Source organism: Protopterus annectens, chromosome 2.part0, assembly GCF_019279795.1.
Source record: "Protopterus annectens isolate FY-2018-M chromosome 2.part0, PAN1.0, whole genome shotgun sequence".
Taxonomy (NCBI): Eukaryota; Metazoa; Chordata; order Ceratodontiformes; family Protopteridae; genus Protopterus; species Protopterus annectens.
The window spans coordinates 1,766,609,547-1,766,626,585 of NC_056728.1; the positions used below are offsets into that span (position 1 = coordinate 1,766,609,547).

The 17,039-nt window shown below is 39.0% G+C and overlaps 1 protein-coding gene across 2 annotated transcripts in view; it reads right to left on the minus strand.

Annotated features, from left to right (window-relative positions):
• Nucleotides 1–17,039, minus strand: part of OTUD3 (OTU deubiquitinase 3) — a 753,927-nt gene that overhangs the window by 556,063 nt on the left and 180,825 nt on the right. For both annotated transcript variants that reach the window (XM_044061797.1, XM_044061796.1), the window contains one exon: nt 3,967–4,115. In XM_044061797.1, the coding sequence (XP_043917732.1) occupies nt 3,967–4,030 (64 nt within the window). In that variant the 5' untranslated portion in view covers nt 4,031–4,115. The remainder of the gene's footprint in view (nt 1–3,966; nt 4,116–17,039) is intronic.

Sequence of the window (17,039 nt, forward strand, 5' to 3'; positions counted from 1 at the left end):
ACAGTGTATATATATATATATATATATATATATATATATATATATATATATATATATTTTTTTTTTTACATTTGTTAACCGGGATGGTCCGGCTGGTTACGTGTCCATTTTCAGCGGAGTCCTGGGGAGAAAAGCTCCAAAGTTACAAATTCAGATTAAGAAATAGACATTACTAATAGGTTTATAGGTTCATACTAGATTATCTGCCCTGGGGCATTTATAAGCCTAGCCCGATTGTGTTTGGCTTACGCCACCCCTTGATTTGAGTATACTGTGCCCTTTTTAAAGTTTAGTTTAGATGATCAACAAATAGAGGTTACATAGAAGAAGATTGTAGACATAGTACATAGAGATAGAAAGTTATAGGTGTAACAAAATAGACAATCCACTAAATTGTGGTTACAATACAAGTTGATTATAGACATAGTACATGCATTCTTCTGTGAGGCCAGAGGCATACTTTTCAATTGAAAATAGTGGTTGAAGATAACAATACTTAGAGTTGCAGTCATAAAGGATCTCATTGTTTAAATGAGGGGGAATGGCTGAGCAGAGTGTGTTGGAGGGAAGTGTGGGGTCTTAGTCAGGGTTGGTACAGAAGCATATCCAGTGTGACTTGAGGTGACTTTTAAGTTTATGTTTAAATATGGTTGGAGAAGACTCTATGGTAATGTCAGTACGTAGTGAGTTTCAGTTTTTACCGACAGAGTTAGTGAAGAGGGAGTCGCCTGCAGCATGGTTGGATTTGATTGTAAGTACTAGGAGTTTGGTGGGTGAGCGTAGTGGGCGATTATTACTGTAGGGGCAGATTATGTTTATGTTTCTTAGGGCTGGGGTAGTGTCCGGTTGGTAGAGGATTTTATGGTCGACTTTGAGCTGTAGGAGGTGGGGTAGTTCCAACCAGCCCAGGAGTTTCAGGTTCTGGCAGTGGTGGGTACGGTAGGGTGAGCTAGTAGCAAATTTGGCGATTTGGTTGTAGCATGAAGACAGTTTTTTAAGATTGGTTTTATTCAGGTGGGAGAATAGAGGGGAGGCATAGAGAAGGGTAGATAGGAGGTGGGAGCGGGCAATTGTTATTCTAGCTTGCGGGGTGAGGAATGATTTGATCCTGAAGAGACTACAGAGTTTTTTATTGGTAGTTTTTATAGTTTGAATGATGTGTGCATCAAATCTGAGGTTGCAGTCGATCATGACGCCCAATAGTTTAGTTTGGGTAACTGGGGAGATGATGGTACCATTATTAGCTGTTATATTGAACAGATTGAACAGAGATGAGGTGGTCCTGTATGTTGGGGTAAAGAGAAGTAACTTAGCTTTATTGGGATTTAGTATTAGGCGTTGGTTTAGTAGTCAATTTTCAACCTTGTTGAAGGTGCTTTGGGTTATTTCAGTAAGTTCTGCTGGGGTGGAGGCAGTGCAGATCAAGGTCGAGTCATCTGCATATTGGATGCAGGTAGCCTCTGGTATGACTGTGCTAAGTTCATTTATAAAGATGGAGAATAGAAGGGGGCCTAGTATTGAGCCCTGGGGTACTCCTAGTCTGATGGAGAGGTGTGAGGAGAGTTTACCCTGCCACAGTACAACCTGTTTCCTGCACTGTAGGTAGGACTCAAAACATTGGAGGGCCTGTTTGTTTAAGTTGTTGGCCTCCAGGCTATTCATTAGCATTTTGTGGTTCACCATGTCAAAGGCCTTGGACAGGCCTAGGAAGAGAGCAGAGGACAGTAGGTTGTTGTTGCGATTTTGATTTATAGTGTTTGAGAAAAAGAGAAGGGCTGTTGTGGTGCTGTGATTGGGCCTAAAGCCATGTTGTGAGTTGGATAAAAGTTTGTTTTGTGTAAGATATTTCATGAGTTGAATATGCACACACTTCTCCATGATCTTAGCTAGTGGTGACAAGATGGCTATGGTCCTGTAGTTAGACAATTCAGTGGAACTGCCCCCTTTGTGAAGTGGTATGACATGTGAGATTTTCCATATGTCAGGGATTATGGCTTCTGATATGGACCGGTTAATAAGGACGGAGATGGGGTATGCAATTGCATCTGCAGCTTTTTGTAAGTAGTCAGCTGGGAGGAGATCAGAAGCCAGGGTGGTTAGTCTTAGTTTCCTAAGTAGGGTTTTAATGAGTTGAGTGGGGACTGGTTGGAGGCTGAAGGAAGTTGTAGCTTTGGAATTGGTTGTGCTACAATTGGAACCAGTGGGTGAGAGTTGGTTAGCTAAAGTTTGAATGGTTTCGGTGAAGAAGGTGTTAAAGGAGTTGGCAATATCTTCGGGGGAATTTTGATTAGTGGCAGATGGATTTGGGGTGGTGGTTTGTCCTGGGTGGAGGAGTTTTTATTCCCATCCAGAATTTCTGAGGTTTAGATTTGTGTACCTGTTGTAGGCGGTGGTAGTATTCCTTTTTATCTGAAGTTACAGATTTTTTTGCATCATTTCGTAGTTCCCTAAATAATAGTTGGTCAGGTAGGGTTTTAGTAGTCCGGTAAGTGTCCCATGCTTTATTTCTTAATGCAAGTTTGGCCCTAGTTTCTTTAGAGAGCCAAGGTGCGGTATTGACCTTGGTTCTACTAGTGCGGCTGGGGGCATGAAGGTCGAGAATAGCCAAAAATCTGGAGTTGAAGTAACTGACTGCTTCATCTAGTGGAAGGCTTTTTAGGGCAGACCAGTTGCAAGCCTTTAGTTCATTGTTAAATTTTTAGGGGTTAAAGTTTTTATTGATTCTTATAGTTCTATAGGTGGGTTGATGATGGTGATTAACCATAAGCTTAAGTATATATGTGAGGCAGTGATCACTTAGATCATCTGGTGTGGTGCCTGACATATACTGATGAGTATCCAGTCTAGGGTACTAGCTTTGTCATGTGATTTGTTTGGTCTAGTGGGTGTGGTTATGGTTTGGGTAAATCCTTGGAGGTTTACATGGATTGTCGGAGATTGAGAGGAGCAGGCTTTCCAGTCAATGTTGAAGTCCCCGAGGATTATGGTTTCCTGTGTCTGGTTGTTGTTGAGCCAGGTTAGGAACTCCTCAAGGGTGTCTGTGTTCTTCCCTGGGGGTATGTAGGCACAGACAATGTTTATGCTTTTATGGTTGTTAATATGTAGTTTTGTGGCAATGATCTCAGCATTGTTGAATAGAGGGGGTTGGGGGTTGGCTATGGTTACAGATAAGGTGGATTTATAGAGTATTGCTACCCCTCTGCCCTTTTTTGGGTACGATCAAGTCTATGTATGTTATACCCAGGCGGCAGGACTTCATTGTCCTTAGTGGTAGGTTTTAGCCATGTTTCCATGAGGCAGAGTATATCAGGTGAGTAAACTGCCAGGAGGGCATGTAGGTGCTGAATTTTGTTGTTTATGCTCCTGATATTCAGGTGGCAGGCCAGCAGGGAGTCTGGGGGTCTATGTGTGGGGTCAATATTGGTTGGGGAGTTGGTGGAGAGAAAAGAGGTATCAGTAGTAGTAGTATTTGGACCTGGGTTTGGGTAGATGTCACCATCCATGGTGGTATGTATATATATATATATATATATATATATATATATATATATATATACACATACACACACACACACACACACACACATATATATATATATATATATATATACATACATACATGCATATAAAACACACACACATATTTGTGTATACACTAACAGAGAGATCGTACAACATTAGAGAAAGGGCTAATTCCCATTCCTCACTGTAATGTGATTTCGCACTAAGTAGCATTCAGAGCTGTGAATTCTACAACTCCTGGACCATTATTATTATTATTATTTAATGCACTTCAGCTGAAGAAGAGCAAAACAATATTCATCCAATTATAGTTCACATTCATTTTTAAATATGAAAGCATTCTCTCTCTAAGGAATCTCATTCTCAAACAACCTCCTCCATCCAAAATCATTTTTAAGTTACTCAGCCTGATATTGGTGTAGCATACCGATTAATATACCTTACCATGCTTCTCAAAAGGAACATCATCTTCAACGAATGGCTCAAAATCTTCCCGGTGTCTAAGCATGTAATCCACAGTTTCTTGACGGTGTTTCAGATGATTACGTGAATGACCCTCTAACTGATCAGCAAGTGCCCGAAACAAACAATTCCTATACAAAGTAAGACAATATCATGGCTATTTAGCTAAATGCAAAGCAGTTTGCACAACAAAAATAAGCACATCTCCATAAAAGCACTGTTCTCAATTCACTCTGCAAGACTCCATATCTGAGGTTTAATTAAATCTAGAGTTGAACTGACACATTGTTTCCTCAGAATGAGTCCAGCAGTGAAGAATGGCCACTAAATCTCTACAATCTCCTACAAAAAAACTAAGCTATTCAAAGTATGGTCAGCGGACCAATAAAGTACAGCATCAAACACAAGGTACACTGCAAAGACAGCAACAGCAATGCTGCTAGAAGCACATGTATTTTTATAATACAGAAAAACAAGTTTCTAATGCCACATGTGAACGAATCAGTCTTTATCCTATTAAGCAAAGTCTGACACCACACTGCCTTCTGCTCTTGATATATTTGCTAAGTAATCATGAAACAAGCCACAGTGTTCACTTGTGGATATAAGCTACTTTGTGAAAGACATTGCTCTCTCCAACTATAGGAAGCCATCTCTCTATCCTACATGCTCAGTTCTCCAGGTGACGAGAGAAATCACAGCAAAACTAGGAGTCTGGACAACACAAAACAAACAATATAACTACGTTACTAAACCAGTTCAGGTTTTCTCCCTCACTTTTTTTTGCCACAGTTTGATTTCCCTTTGTTTTTTTTTGCATATTCAAATGAGTCATGTGCTTGCCATAGCAATAGGTCTTGGCAATCTGTGTCCATCGTTTTCTTTTTTTGATCTGTGTCCATATCCTTCAATTCTTGGACCTCAATCATAGACTTGAGTCAACTTAGCACCAAGTTTTTCCTAAATATCACTCCTCCTGTATGCCATAATGTTCTGCGCTTCCCCCCTCAGGTTTCAGATAGACAGTGCCACTGCAACAAATGACAAAGCATGGCTGAGTATCATATCTCACCTAGCTTAATGCTCAACAATTCTCCTCCGGGGGGCAGGTGCAGGGTGGATACACTGAAGAGAATGGACACAGCTTAATACTAGATCCATATAAACTGCCGATCTCTGGTGATCATTTAAACCCCCATTCACCTCCAGAACAGATTCCATAGCTAGTCCTGGGTGGCATCATGAAAGAATCCCACCTTTGACAGTAGCCACAAAGGCAGGTCTGATTCTCAAAATCAAATGTAGTTTATACTACCTTGCAAACATGTGCAATGAAACCTATTTCGCAGCTGTATATAATTTCTTCTGGGAAGCATTTTTTAATTACAAGGCCTGGGAACAGGCCACTGCTATAGCATAACAAGTGGTAGGATTTTCAGGTAATGGTTTGTCATACTTTTGTACTGTGATGACACCTAGATAATGTCACCTTAGAAGTTTTAGACACATGATTCCCAGGGCACAGGAGACCAACAAAAATGTTTGAGACAGTTTTTTTCTCTCCTAATTGAATTATAATTGCTTATGAACATCCAATGTATGCAGGAGTTGTCATTCTGAAATAAGTACACTGATGTTTCAGTTTAAACTGGACTCTCTGGCTGCTTCTGGAATAAATTTAAGATATGTTCTCATGGATACAATTTATACAACAAAAATTGAGGATTTATGCATACAGCCTGACTTCAGTGATAAATCTAGCTGACCTAACTGCCACTAAGAATATAATTCTCTAGGAAAAAAAGTTAACTCTAATCTAAAAGAAGCTTTGACTCAAGGCTGAGTAGGTTTAGTACAAAATTCAAATCCTAAGGTGGGACAGGGTCATTGAAAGGATGCCTAATTCAAAGATTTCTTTATTAAAAGTTTTATGTACCTTAGCAAATGCTGAATGTGCTGTGGCAAAGACAAATAATTGAAACATGCATTTTGGGAATGTGACTAGCTAAGATTTCAAAAATTCCCTACAGAGTACCTTTTAACACCTTTATTAACTCATAAATGCACAGTAGCATGGGTAAACATACAGTTATAAAAAGAAAGCCACTATATAAAAACAAACACCAAACATATTTCTTTTGTCATGCATTATATATGGTTTCTTTCTTAAAAATATCTTTCATTTCATATTGAAGTCCTGCCTTCCTGAAATGTCATCCCCTCCTGAACATTACTCTGCATGCATCGTTCCCAGAAATTCTACTTCTATGTAGTTTCTTTCCCTTTCCAAAGGGCTCACCTCCAAGTATTTTATCTCCTTTACAACATTCAATAATTCAGTTACTACTGTTTGTGTTCCATTTAGTAACTTCTTTTTTTGGCAGCCAGCATTAAACTTAGTACAGCCTTACAGCTAGGCAATTCAGTTTCTACATCGCAACTCAAACAAATCATCTCCCTTTTTTTTTTTTTTTTTTTTTTTTTTTAAACAAGAAACATCTTTATTAAATTATCATGTATGACTTAAGCCATGTTACATTTATATAAATGAAAATAAGCCATAGCGGCACAATCTAGTTACAAACATTATACATTCCAAACTGTGCTGTCACAACTGTAGCTGCAAACATTGTATCACTTTTAACATATTCAGTCATTGTTAGTCAACCATTACACAACTCATTCAAATCTCCTCCTCTGCATGTATTGATCCCACATTTCCCTTTTCCTATGAAATTTGCTCCTACCCTTTTCTAAAGATCCCAGTTTCAGTTGTTTTATCTCTGTTACTATCTCCGCTACGGCTAGTAAAGTTGCTTCCATTTTCTAGTAATTGCTATTTTGGCAGTGATTACAGACACAGCATGGCCTTACTATGTCTAGGCAATTCCGATTCTTTATCACAGCTCAAAAAAAAATAATTTCCCCTAGTTACTCCAATTTGCTCTCCCTCTATCTCTGACAGAGCAGTCTACGTGGAATCTTTAAAGTCTGTCAACTCATTACACTCCCAGAAAAATTTTCCCAGTTACCACTTTCTTCCCCATCACACCTCCAACATCTGATGTCTACCTGAGGAAAAATTCTTTGAAGTCTGCTTGAGGTATAAAAATACCTACGTAAACACTTCCAGGCAAAATCCTAAATCGTCTAGATTTTGCTGGATCCTTGAGAGACGTACATATATTCTCCCATTGTTTCTTTGTGCATTGCTTATCTAATCTCTCTTCCCAATCTTTCCTAACCTGCTCTGATTCATATAGTTATCATGCAATATTTTATATGCTCTACTAATTATTCCATTCTTAATGGCAACTTCTGTTCTAGATTCCACCAAAAAATGTACCAGTGCCAGTCTTTCATTTAGGAGCCAGTTATTTCTTTCTCTTTGCTTATACTCTGATATCAATCCTTGATATGCAAGGCAATTTCTAGCATGCAGTCCAAATAAGTTCTTGAGGTGTTCCCACTCTATTACCTTTCCCTCTCCTATTATTTGCTCCCAACACCTTGGTTCCTTCACCAGTTTTCTCCAATATACTCCCGGCCCCTCTTGCCTAATGTCTGTATCCTTTATCGCAGTCATCCCTATTGGCAGAATCTCCTTTCTCCGTTCTCGTGTTAGCTTGGTTCTTGGAAGACCTTCTGCTACTTTATGAATATAATATTCTGTATGATTATTGTTGTTCTCCTTAAAGGTCTGCATCCAAATATCCCAGTCTCGCTCCGTTACTTGAGCTTCCCCCCTGTTTCATCATCACTTTCCACTTTGAATTATAGTTTTCTGCTTGTGCTATGTATAGGAGCTTTAACTGAGTAGCTCTGAAACACGTCGTCAACTCGGGTAATCCCACTCTGCCCTGTTCTACTGGAAGAATAAGCTTATCCCACTTGACCTTTGCCGCCGCCCCCCGATAAAATCCTTCAGCTCTTTATTAATTGCTATCCACAACTTCTCCTCTGGTTGATTCAAATATGCCTGACCAGTGTATAAGATGAAAGGGACTAAAAAAATTTAACTGTTTGCATCTTACTATTGATATCCATATAAAAGAGCTTCCATTTTTTCAGTTTTTGTATTATCTTTTATTTAGTCTCTTCCCACATATCCTTAACTGCCACACTAGTATCATTTTTAACAAACAAATCATTTTCTTAGTTACAATAACTCGCTCTCTCAACATTTCTGATAAAGTAACCTGTAAATAATTTTTTTAATTTGCCAACTCATTGCATTTATTTTTAACTTGCATTTGTTAAGTAGGGTAGAGCACTGTTCTCCATGGACCTTTTTCAGACTCCGTGCAGAACAGCTGTCTGGTTAAGTGACTTGCTCAGAATTGCACAATGCAGGCAGACTGAATCACACCCTGGACCACAGGAAACAGCATGTTAATTGTTTCTGTGTGCCAATTGTGGGCTTAAAAAATGTTCCCAAATACCCCTCTTTCTTATCAGACCTCCAACACTTGCTGTTTACCTTTGGAAAAATTCTCTACTTTGGATATAGAAAAATTCTCTGAACTCTGCTTGAGAGTATAAAAATACGCATGCAAATGCTACCATGCAAAAATTCTAATTAGTAGCCGGTTGGGTGGGCGTTCGAAAGACATGCGTAAATGGGCGTGCCTTCGTTTAAGGTTGAACATCGAGCTGGCACCTCAGCGTTCATGAAAATCTACTGCCAATCATTAGCGGACCGGAGTTCCGCTGTGGTGACCCCTAACCGGGAACAGCCGAAAGACAAAACAACAACAACAACAAATGTTCTTCCATTGTTCCTTTGTATACAGCCTTTCCATTCTCATTTCACAGTCTTTTTTAACATCTTCTGAGAAATTGTTATAGTGATCATGCCTTATTTTATATGGCCTACTAATTATCTGTGCTTAACTGCAATTTCACTGCAATTTCTATTCTAGACTCAGCAAAAAACTCAACCAAACTAAAACTGATCTTTAATTTAACACTCCCCCGTCCCTTCCTTTTCGCCTATTCTGTTACCAATCCCTGGTAAGAAAGGCAATCTCCAACCAACAGTCTAAACCTTTGCCTCGTCTCACCCTACTCTGACTTTTTCCTCCTTTGTTATTTGCTCCCAATACCTTGAAACATGTTAAAAATTAGGACATGTAGCACCCAGCAGGATAAAGCACTCTCAAAGTTAGTCTACCAAAGTAAAATCTGAGGTAAATTTGGCCTTCTAGGCCAAGGACAACCAAAAGACATTCTATAGTCATATCTGCAAACTCAAAGGCAAAATACAACGGTGCGTAGAGCTCATTGTTAATGCAACCACCTATAATGAGCCTGAAGATGTAGCAAACCTACTGACAGACAAATTCTGCTCCAACTTTGCCCCCTCTCTTCCCCTCAACCTCCCATCAGAAAATACCATGAAAAATAACTCCTCCCTACTATCACTAGGAAACGGGTCTTCAATGCTCTAAGGCCAAGAATATTGCATTGATGGACCCAGACAACACCCCAGAATGCCTTCTACATAGCATGAAACATGACCTATTGGGCCTTCCAGAATTCTATTTAACTGTAGCCTTCAAAATAGGCTTTGTGCCTCATGAATGGAGCAACAGTCAGCCCTCTGCACAAAGGTGGGCCATCTACAGACCCTGGTAACTACAGACCCATAAATTTAACTAGTCTCATACACAGAGCCATGGAAAGAATTATCATGGAAATGATCAATGACGACATAGGAAGCCTCCAAACAGTGGGCCCAACTAAATTTGGTTTAGTTAATGGCAGGTCATGCCTACTCAACTTGGTGAGCTGCTTTGAGAAGGTCAGCAAAGCAATGGAAGTGGACAAAACAGTTCACATTGCCTACTCTGACCTGGCCAAGGCACTTGACAAAATATCCCACTCAGGCATTGTTGATAAACTCAAGAGGTTAGGTATAAACCCCTTAGATCACCCAGAGGATAGCCAGCTCCCTCACAGACAGAACCCAAGAAGTTAGAATTGAGAAGTCCACCTCCACAAAGAGGCCAGTCACAACTGGAGTCTCTCAGGGATCAGTCACATCTCTCAAATTCTCTGCTTAAGAATTCTGGGGAAAAAGAACAATAACTTGTAAATGTTACTCTATTTCACTTAAAAAGTTAATAGTACAGCATGTTTTAAATCAATGTGTATTTTTCTGAACACCATTAAGTATAAGGCTGCCATGTCTGCCATTATTTTTTGTGGTCTTTTTTGCTGAACATCTGCTTGCACACCCAAGAGAACATGTGTGGGCATTATTAGACTATAATCATTGGTGATTTCCCCAAAAAATTATAGGAGTGAAAGAGGAAAAAAACGAGACAATTTAGGGACATTCCGCAAAATGGAAAGTTGAGAGGTACATCAGAAGCAGAAAATTGGATCTCCCTTCACACACACCCCACTCCCATTAGTAACCAAAAGAAAAGTTACTGGTCTTCATACATTTGTGTACATTTCTTTCTGCAAGAACGGCAAAGGTAAATCTTCACATTGTTGCTGTGTACCTACTACAGTAGGAAACCGTAGGCATGTCTTGTTGACTCCAATCACAGACTTCCCAGAAAATGGAAAATTAGACAAGAGAAAGAACCAAAAGATGAAGTAAAATTGTAACTTCTCTTCAAAATTCTGGCGAGTTCATAAGTACAATATACTTAGCAGCAATTTTTTCATAGCCTGCCCCCCAATTAGTAACATACAGAAAAAAAATATTGTTCTGTGAACACACAATACGTTACATTAAAGCATTTTCTTTCTGCAGCTTCAAACATTAAAGGAACCATTTACAGAGGTGCCATGCCTATAGAAAATCCATGGATTGACCTACCAAACATATTGTGAGAAAGGCATACATCAGAAGACCGGGGAATAGGCAGTCTAGTCTCAGCGTACAAGAGCAAAGTGGACAGTCACAAGTGAGACCAGAACATAGGTATCAAACTCCCAGCACATTACATGAGAGCAGTAGAGAAGATGACTGATGAAGGTGTATGTAGAACAGTAGAAAGTAAGATAGCAGTACTGCAATAGTTCAAAGTCCCAGAAACACTGATAGAATTAGTGCAGGCTATGTATACGGATGCAATAAAAATGTTTGGACTCAGTAAAGGATCCCAATCTAAGTGGACGAGTACCAGGGCTCAACTGCAAGCCCACTACTGTTCATAACAATGGACTACGGCCGTACACAGGTCAGACTGGACAGATCAACAAAGCTGCTGCATTAGGTAATGTCACACTGCAAGTACACTGAACAGGGAATTCGGCAAATAATAAGGAATTGTTATATAAAGCTGAAGGCACATAGAATACAGAGTAAATAAAGAATTGAAGAAATTTATCTGGAAGGGAAAGAGGGCAAGAGTTAATTGGGATAAGTTGATCCAACAAAAGTCAATTTAGGTTTCCCTGATTTGAAGGGATACTTTATAGTTACACAGTTAATGCTCTTCTACATAACACAAGCTGAAGATTATAATTCAAAGTGGAAAGTAATGATGATGAAACAAGGGGCAAGTTCAAGTAGAGAGAGTGGGATTTTGAACAGAGATCCTTAAGGAGAATAACAAACATACAGAATATTACATTCATAAAGTAATAGAAAAGTATTCTAAGAACTAGACGAACATGAGAATGGAGAAAGGAGATTTTGGCCATAGGGATGACTGCAAGTAGAGGTACAAAAACAGGCAACAGGGGACTAGAATCTACTGGAGAAATACAGCAAAAGAACCAAGATACTGGGAGCAAATAACTCGAGGAGGAATAGGAAAGGTTGAGGCCAAAAAGGCATTTGGATTGCAGGCTAAAGACTGCCTTCCCTACCAGGGTTTGACCTCAGAGCATAGGCAAAGAAAGAGGAGTAGGGGAATTTTAAGTGAAAGATCTGCTTTGGTATTGTTTTTAGCTAAATCTAAAACAGAAACAGCTGTTAAAGGGATATTGTTAGTATGGTATATAAAATATTGCATGGCAGTTATAAGAATCAATCAGATGAAGTTACAAAATGATTGGTAAGATTACAATGGGAAGGCATATGTATGGTTCCCAAGCATGCAACCAAGTCCATAAAGTTTAGGATCTTGGCAAATGTATATTTATATGCCAAGCAGACTTCAAATATTTTTTTCTCAGGTAGACAGCAAATGTTGGAGGTGTGATGGAGAAAAAAGAGGTAACTTGAACATTTCCATTTCTGCAATTCACTGAAAACTTGTTGGGCAAACAAATAATTGCCCCGCAATGCTGCAAAACATATTTTACCTAAATCAAACCCACACACCCCCCTGACTAAATAAGATCGCAATACAGTGGAGAAAAGGGCAAAACTGTGTAGTTGGCCAACTACATCTTTGCCCTGTAAGAATTCAGCGAATTGTGGAAATGGATTTCGCTGACTACATGTCAGCCTTTTCGTATTCGCTGTTATGGCAGTTCGACACCATAATATAGACCCACAAAATATATGTGATGTATATTATATTTACAAGGAAAAATGTTAAAATGGCTTGCTTTCCTTTCTGTTAATGTATGTTTGCCTAAATCTTAAGTGATAATTTAATATGGGTGTTTTAAAAAAGAATACAGGCAGAAGAGAGATGAGAGTGGTCATTACACCAAGTGGGGGAAAACAAAAGAAAATTAAAATTAAGAGAGACAACTGTGTAGATGGGTAACAAATTCATGTACCTACGAGATGAGGTTATGTAGAAGTCCGAATGAGGAGGTCACAGCTAGAAGCAGAGGTCCTGCAGCCAACGGACACAAAGTTTACGGGTTAGTGTGTGATAGAAAAAAAAACAAGAAGTTAAAAAGTAAGATGTACAAAGCAGTGTTATGAGCAGTGCTTCTTTAAGACCCACAACCTTCAGCAGTGAAAACAAAGCAGCTGGGACAGAGTGAAGTATTGTAGATGAAACATCTGAAATGTATACCAGAATGTACACTGTGGGAGAGATGAAGAAATTGTGACATTAGTGTAAAAGACAAAGTATCCCCCCCACCAATTTGAGACACTGGAGGAGAACAGGTTGCATGGGTTTTGTGATATGAACAGGATAGTAGTAGATGACTTGTTAAAGAAAATTTGAATGAGACGAAGAATGCAATGAGGACATCCAACCAAGAGTTGGATAGATTGATTGACCATAATGCCCATTTGCCTTGGGTATTCTCTAACAAAATACGACAGTGGCTCTGGACTGAGACAATAGATGTTGCATTTAATCCAATCCAGTGTAAAAATAGGGAAAAAGGAGTGTGATCATGTGAGGTGTTGCTAGCTATGCCAGGAAAAGTAGGGCAGTGGATGTGTAACATATGCCAGCATAATTAACTAGAGTTTTGTAAAGAATTATATGTTATTTGTATATCAAACCAACTTGTACAGATTCTTGTGTTGAAAATGAATTTGTAAAGCTGTTTGTGTTAAAAATGTACCAACAGGGGGTCCTGCTTTACAGAAAAGTTATACATCTGTTTGCCAGGCTGTACTGTAATTGTTAAAATAGATATACTGTAACAGAAGATACTGGAAGATAAAAGGTTAATCTCAGTCCAGCTAACTTTGAAAAATAGTCTGAAATTAAATTACAATCTTTATGGCCTAAAGCTCTTACAATTCTGATTGCAACCAAAGACAAAATGTCTGAAAACCAGGAACAGGAATCCTACTGCATTGTCCTTACGGGTGAACTAATTGGTACCCTGGAAGGGTGGAAGTTTTTAAATTGTTTTATAGCTTCCAGAGCTCTATCTGTGTGTATGGTAACACCTATGTACTAGATTCTGGTTCACCTTGCTTTAGTAAGTAACCAGGGAATAATAACTCTTTAGATCAGTCAGAAAACTATAGTGAGATTAGTTAAGTATTGTTTTTCTGTACTTGTGTGAATCTTTCCATCAGTGTTATTCTTTAATATTTCCTGCGATTGAAACTTTGGTGTTTATTGCAAATAGATATTTAGTATCTTCATGTTCTTTTGCTATTTATTATTAAATACAGTTTAACTTTTCATTGTGGCTGGTCTTTTAGATTATATTTTAACCTTTGAGAGTACTTGTATTTATTTGGTGACACTGAGGCCGCTCCTGAAAGCCTTGCTGCACTGGTCAAACACTACCATTTGTATTAGTATTAATTTTACTCAGTATAATTGGTTACCCTTGTAAGAGCCTTAGAGAAGCTGGTGTTGGAGTGTTCTGGTGGCAGTACCTATCTTACAGTCTAGGCAAAGGGGGCATCTTCTGTGGCTCTGCTTGAGAGGGGCACAGGAAAATAATTTTCTTGGGTGGCGAAAGCCAGGGTACCTTTTTGGCTAGGCTTATATAGGCCCTAGGTCTAATAGCCTAGTACCTACCTATAACTGGTAAATCTGTGCCATCTTTTCTCAGGGGTGTGTGTGTGTGTGTGTGTGTGTGTGTGTGTGTGTGTGTGTGTGTGCGTGTGTGTGTGTGAAAATCAAATCTCAAAAAGTGTGTCAGCTACTTGAAGCAGGGAAATGGAGCACTGGTTTCACAGATAAGGTGGTGGAGGACTTGGCTTGGAACACTCGACTGAGGACTCAACTCTACAGCTGTGCCACTGGGGAGTCTTACTGGGGGCCTGGAGAGAGCAAAACCTATCCCCCGGACTAAGTGTGCTCCCTGTGTGCTCTTAAGGGAAATTGTGCTTGGTGCAGAGAGCTGCATCTGTAAATACTGTGTGCATCTATTTTTGTTCCAAGTGAATGTCCCTCACCAGTGTCAGTGGTGAAGATTCAGGCTCCTTGATTACTTGCCCAGAGGATGATCGTGATGATTTTAAATACTTGCTTACATTTGCTTATTTTATTACACAGCTACAGAAATTGAATTCACTAATCCATTTTTTTTTGTTTAAATAAACTTTTTTTATTATTATTATTCAAAAATGTAAACACACAACCAAAACAAAATGGTAGGCAACTCATAGCATCACTGACTAACAGCACTTGAACACTTTCTTGTTATTTAACTGAGGATCAGCAGAGGACAGTATGCTGATCAGTATATCACATTTAAGGGACCACTACGGGCAAATGATGAAGAAAACACATTTTTTTATCTTGCCATGATTTACTACACCTCCCAAAGCTGCCTGCAGCAAAATAAGTACTCATTCCTAATTTTATTTTGTTTTTACTCTTGTCTGCCCTCATGGGGGCAGACATCGTGATTCCTTTGGAAAGCTAAATCTGTCCCATAATGCACAGACTGAGAACAAATAGCCCTACCATTTGTTGTCAGACTAGACCTCCATTCACTTAGAATGGAACACCTGAAAAAAACTGCCAAGTTTGAGAGTCTGCAGCTCATGTGTCATTCACTGGTATGCGCTGAGTTTTACAAATGTTGTTCCTACTGATGTACTACACATTCTCTGAAAAAAACTTGCAAAAAGTGTCAACAAATTACGGAGATAAAAAAGACTTTTCACAAGGAGCACTTTTGCAAGTTTCAGTTCCTGGCCAGGATACTCCTCCCATCTCCCCTCCTTCAGTGGGCTACAGTCTCACATTTCCAGCTTGAGTAGATTCAACTATTTTGTCAGCTTTGCATGACAATAAGCATAAAAAAAACCACAGCCTGGTGTGCCACTAAAACTGTTCCCTTATGTCTCTTCACTTCTGAATAGCATTTCCCAGGAATAAAAAAAAAAAAAAAAAAAAAAAAAAAAACAGCAAACGCATCAGTCCAGAGTTTACGCCAGTCTATCCATTTTTTAAAATGTGCAGAGTAAAATATTCAACCTGTAATGCATTTTGGCTGCTGACATGCTTATCTTTACATAGTTATTCTCTTATAGTATAGCCTGAACTTATTGTATTTAATGATAAATTTTACAACAGTTCTCAGTTTCTTAACAATGACCTCCCAAGCCTCTGATGTGACCTAGTACTTTTTCTTACTATTGCTTTATCTAGTTTGTCTTAGTTGTATACCTGTAGCACGTCTCTCATCCTCTCAGCAACAGACTCCTGGAGAAAACTTCCAAAGCAGATACTTGTATTGAAAGAGTAGCAGCAGCTGTAGCAGTGATACCACACTCCAAAACAATGCACTCAAACATAGTACTGACAAACACAGGGTAATGTATATGTCTGAATCAAGCAGTGATGAAATTGCCAGGGAATTCACTGATCACAATTTTACTCTTAATCTCTCCATTTCATAATCCATAACATTCGCATCACACCTACAAAGGCACACCACCACCTTCCACAAACACAGCTACCCCCACACCCACACAACATACCAGTCAAATTTAAGGCTTTTCCCACCTTTCTGCAAAACGCTGCTGTAATGGCTTTGGCAAACAAATGAAAATGATTGATGGGTGTTGGTTTAGGGCTCCCATCCATATCTCTCAATAGTACAGATTTTTGCAAAAATTCCAGATTTTTGTCTGTTTTTCATAAAATTGCAGTTTTCTGTCAAATCACTGGCAAATCATTGAACACTGAAGTCAGATAGTTGACAGTCATTTGATTTACAGACTTCATATCCTTAACAAAATTCACTCTAATGCAAAACCTGTTTATCAACTTTCTAAGTTTGTAAGTGCAATATTTACAAAATGTCCCAATTTTTGGGCTTTTGTCCCTATTATTTATGGTCTTGTCCAGATTTACTGTTCTATGATGTTGAGAGGTACGCTGCCATCCCTTCCTACTGGAGCCAGTCCACTGCATTTGCACAAGTGTCCCCCGCAGCAGGTATCAGTGCAGATTTGCTTTATACTTCTTTTACACCATACACACACACACACACACACACACACACACACACAATGATACACAGTTAATGCGGACAAATCTGTTTGTTCAAAGTCACCAAACTTATCTCCAAACCCAATTTTATGACACCTGCTACCAATCCACTTGACAGTCTGCAGCTGTAAATCTTGTTGTCCATGTTATTTACTCTTTTCTTTGGTTTAGTTTCTCTTACTTGTAATGTTACTTTTACTCATTTTTTCTCCTGCCGCCCATATCTACCCTAATTATTACTTCTAACAAATACTTTTT